Genomic DNA, 4,449 nt, shown 5'->3' with positions numbered 1-4,449 from the left:
TGATGCCTTGCATAAATGCAAGCACCACTAATGACCACTCCAGTACTCACTCAAAGCTAAATTCAAAAGTTAGCAGCCCTGTGATTAGCAGGTTCACATATGTTTGATTGGGGTTGAAACTGAATTCTGCCCTCCAGGAACAGGAATGGATCAAATAATCAATTATTATTCAGCATCATGTGTTTCTTTTTGTTAAACCCATTTACTGTTGCATTTGAACATTATCACTTAAGTATCACATGTTAAAGTTTCTGGCTCAATAAAGACAATGCATTTACACACACATTTATTATAAATTGAAATTCATTTCATATTATCTAATAAGTAAAAGAGAGTGATGAGTATGTTTATGAATCGACAGAAATGATGATAATGAACATAAATTAAATGTATTCAATCCAATCACAAAAAACAATCAATTTTATAAAAAAATATTTTATTTTTAAAAAGAACAGAGATAGACAGCAATTTATATTTGCAACTGTAAATGTAACAAAAACTGCTTTAACATTATAATATAGCACAAAATATGTGCTGCTGAACACTCATCATAAGTGCACGCATGTGCAGACGTCCTCTGAAGCTAAGTGTTACTACCTAAAATGAACCCTGAAACAGAGTAGCAGCGGAGCTGTGCGTGTGTGTTTGTTTAAAGCTGTATTTTGTTAAATTGTTCTGCATCAAATGTCTGTGTCTTGTTGGCAATCATCAATATGAACATATAGTGAATCATAAGTTATCCAGAGATACTGTTTTGTGTGTGTTACTTGCTCTTGACTCGCTCCTCCCGCGGTACACCTCCATGGGTACAGCTGATCTGCCTTTAATAAATCTGATCAAACTAAAGACTCTTCAGAGATGAAGAAATCAATACTACTCTATAGGTACTCAAGAATAACATGAGATGAACAGAAACACTGTGTGTTCATGTTTTTATGAATAAATCTCAGTTCATTCAGAGCATCACTGGATGTTTATCATTTCAAATGACTTATAATAATCAAACAGTGACTTTATAAAGTAACATTTGTAATAAAATAACTTACCTCTGAAACAGATGAATAAAATGTTGTGCTGCTTTATAGGTCACCTCCTTTATGTGGCCATCAAGATCCCTGAATGCAGTGTGATAAAGAAAACAATGTGAATCATGTGCTATATACAAACATTAACAGTTAACAGCTCGTATACAGATCTCTCTTCAGATGTTTTCACCTTTAGATATTAAATAAAAGATGATTTACTGTATTTATTCAAAACAAACTCTTCAGAAATGATTTATGTTTTCATTAGTCGTCCACGTCATAACCAATAAACTTCAATGTTTTCTTATGATAATAAAAATAAGTGTTTTTTTATAAGTTATTGCTGCAGTCAGAAATCTCTCATATATTATACGTCATAAGCTGTAGAGAGACGTTTGAAAACCTTTTTGATCTTTTAACCTCGTAATCAGATTGTTAGAAGATGTAAAGACCTTGAATTGATTTTAAGTTAGTTAACTGTTTGAACTCATCTGTGATCTGTCTGTTTAGTGTTACTAAAGGAGTTAAAGGAGAACAGAGAAACTTTAGACTAAGTTAACTTTCTCTCTCAGTGATTTCAACCTAACTTGGTTCTTTGTCTTATTAGGTTTACAGTAAGTTTGGCTGTAAGTGCTTTCTAGTGGATGATGGAAATGTTGGTAAAACCTGATCATGATTTTTCCTCTTTTCATTTGATGCGGCTGATAATCGCATTACATTTAAGTTTGACACAATAAATGAACATAATGAATGCGTCACAAACAATCTTTCTCTTTTTTGTTTTTTTCCACTACTCTACTCTGTTTAATATCAAAATATTTTTATTTATTTTCTGCTCATAGGGGTGGGGTTTGAGGAGGTGAAGTTGGGTCTCTTCTTCTTCTTCTTTTTTTTTTTTTAAAGTAACCCATCAAGTCTGGGTCTCTTGGCGTCTGATACCATGCCTTCAGATGCTTCCTGCAAATAAAACAAACAGAGATTTAAGACATCAAATAACTTTTTTAATTGAATTTGTTTTGTTTAGGGCTCTGGTATAAATCTACCTGTGAAGTGGATGGAGCGGGACGCTTAAGAGCACGACGTTTAGGAAGAGAGGCGGGAGGAGACACTTGCCGGATTGGCCGACTGTTATTAGTTGAAGGTCTATAAACATATAAAAGCACTGTGAGAATTCAAACATTCAAGCACTAAAACATCTCAAATAAAAAACTAAATGTAATATAACAAAGGTTAAGGCTGAAATAAAGACTTACTGAGAAACTGAAGAACAGTCGGCCACGGCAGTGTCTGCTTTATTTTGCTGTAAATAAAACAATCAATGATTTAATAAATGAAATGAAATTCTCAATGAAATTGTCACAAATAACATTTAAGTCTTTGGTTAAATCTACCTGAGCGGATGATGGCGTCTGGGCCGGAGGAGGCGTGACACCAGCCGACAGCCTGTTAAGTTTGGCCCTCTTTGGCGTCGGCTCCATCTCATCCTGAAGATTAAATACACGTATATTAAAACAAAATAAAATGAATATTTAGTTCTGTTAAAGCCTTCGCTTTAAATCTACCTGTGAAGACGGAGCCGGACGCCAAAGACGGCGACAAGAGGCGGGAGGAGGCATATGTCTCTGAGGAGGTGAAAGTCTATAAACACATATAAAAGTACTGTGAGAATTCAAACATTCAAGCGCTAAAACATCTTAAATAAAAAACTAAATGTAGTTTAACAAAGGTTAATGCTGAAATAAAGACTTACTGAGACACAGAAGAGCACTCGACCTCCCCAGCGTCTGCTTTATTTTGCTGTAAATAAAACAATCAAAGATTTAATAAATTAAATTAAATTCTCAATGAAATTGTCACTTAATAACGTTTAGGTCTAAACGGTTAAATTTACCTGAGAGGATGATGGCGTCTGGGCCGGAGGAGGCGTGACCTCAGTCGACAGCCCATTTAGCCTCTCCCTCTTCGGCGTCGGCTCCATCTCATCCGGATCATCCTGAAGATTAAATACACGTATATTAAAACAAATTAAAATGATCATTAAGTTCTGCTAAAGACTTCAGTTTTAATCTACCTGTGAAGACGCCGGACGCTTGACAGCACGACGCTGAGGAGGTGAGGCGGGAGGAGGCGCTTGTCTGTGAGGAGGTGAAAGTCTACACATACAAATAAAGATACTGTAAGAACTGTTTCTGATAACTTTACTGTAAAAAATGTAAAAACACAGCTAAACGTAATACCAACTGGTTAGGGATGAATTTAAAGAGATTTTGATAAACTTACTGGGCCTGAGGTGGCGTGACATCAGTCAACAGCCCGTGAGGAGATGAATGTCTATAAATACATATAAATATATCGTTAAGAACTGTTTCTGTTAACATTTGTGCAAATAAAAAATGTAAAGTCTAAAACAGACAGACTATGATAAACTTACTGAGCTTTAATATCGGTATTGCACAGCCTGGGCCTCTTTGGCGTCGGCTCCATCTCATCCGGATCATCCTGAAGATTAAATACACGTATATTAAAACAAATTAAAATGATCATTGAGTTCTGCTAAAGACTTCAGTTTTAATCTACCTGTAAAGACGCCGGACGCTTAGGAGCCGGACGCTTACGAGGAGAGGCGGGAGGAGACACTTGCCGGATTGGCCGACTGTTATTAGTTGAAGGTCTATAAACATATAAAAGCACTGTGAGAATTCAAACATTCAAGCGCTAAAATATCTCAAATAAAAAACTAAATGTAATATAACAAAGGTTCATGCTGAAATAAAGACTTACTGAGAAACTGAAGAACAGTCGGCCACGGCAGTGTCTGCTTTATTTTGCTGTAAATAAAACAATCAAAGATTTAATAAAAGAAATGAAATTCTCAATTTAATTGTCACAAATAACATTTAGGTCTTTGGTTAAATCTACCTGAGCAGACGATGGTGTCTGGGCCGGAGGCGTCGGCTTCATCTCATCCTGAAGATTAAATACATGTATATTAAAACAAATTAAAATGAATATTGAGTTCTGCTGAAGGCTTCGGTTTAAATCTACCTGTGACGGAGGAGGCGGACGCTTAGGAGCGCGACACTGTGGAGGTGAGGCGGGAGGAGACGCTTGTCTGTGAGGAGGTGAAAGTCTACACATACAAATAAAGATACTGTAAGAACTGTTTCTGATAACATTTAACTTTACTGTAAAAAATAAAGTATGTAATATATAAGCATTAATCATTTTAATATAAGTAATACTAGACTGGTTACAGATGAATTTAAAGAGACTTTGACTTTGAACTTACATGGCCTGAGGTGGCGTGACCTCCGCCAACAGCCCGTGAGGAGATGAATGTCTATAAATACATATAAATATATTGTTAAGAACTATTTCTGTAAACATTTGTGCAAATAAAAAATGTAAAGTCTAAAACAGACAG

At 35.6% G+C, this 4,449-nt stretch overlaps 1 protein-coding gene across 1 annotated transcript; it reads right to left on the bottom strand.

Annotated features, from left to right (window-relative positions):
• Nucleotides 1-344: 344 nt before the first annotated feature.
• Nucleotides 345-4,178, bottom strand: LOC129440509 (uncharacterized). Its single transcript, XM_073861031.1, has 14 exons — nucleotides 4,071-4,178; nucleotides 3,945-3,992; nucleotides 3,807-3,853; nucleotides 3,603-3,696; nucleotides 3,457-3,524; nucleotides 3,306-3,356; nucleotides 3,097-3,178; nucleotides 2,917-3,018; nucleotides 2,776-2,822; nucleotides 2,588-2,663; nucleotides 2,417-2,509; nucleotides 2,279-2,325; nucleotides 2,069-2,168; nucleotides 345-1,982 (listed from the first exon to the last, which is right to left on the bottom strand). The coding sequence occupies exons 1-14, from the start codon at nucleotides 4,161-4,163 to the stop codon at nucleotides 1,923-1,925; spliced, it is 1,008 nt and encodes a 335-aa protein (XP_073717132.1). The 5' UTR covers nucleotides 4,164-4,178; the 3' UTR covers nucleotides 345-1,922.
• Between the last annotated feature and the right edge of the window lie 271 nt (nucleotides 4,179-4,449).

This window comes from Misgurnus anguillicaudatus, chromosome 22, assembly GCF_027580225.2.
Source record: "Misgurnus anguillicaudatus chromosome 22, ASM2758022v2, whole genome shotgun sequence".
Lineage (NCBI taxonomy): Eukaryota > Metazoa > Chordata > Actinopteri > Cypriniformes > Cobitidae > Misgurnus > Misgurnus anguillicaudatus.
The sequence above is the reverse complement of the archived record's forward strand: the minus strand, read 5'-3'. Positions and strand labels throughout refer to the sequence as shown.

Excerpts from the sequence above, each read along its gene's own strand:
- LOC129440509 (XM_073861031.1), bottom strand. The coding sequence starts at position 4,163 with ATGTGTAGACTTTCACCTCCTCACAGACAAGCGTCTCCTCCCGCCTCA. Across the intron at positions 2,823-2,916 it reads AGACGCCATCATCCTCTCAG|CAAAATAAAGCAGACGCTGG; the intron begins GTAAATTTAACC and ends TTTTATTTACAG. Across the intron at positions 2,169-2,278 it reads GACTGTTCTTCAGTTTCTCA|ACCTTCAACTAATAACAGTC; the intron begins GTAAGTCTTTAT and ends ATATGTTTATAG.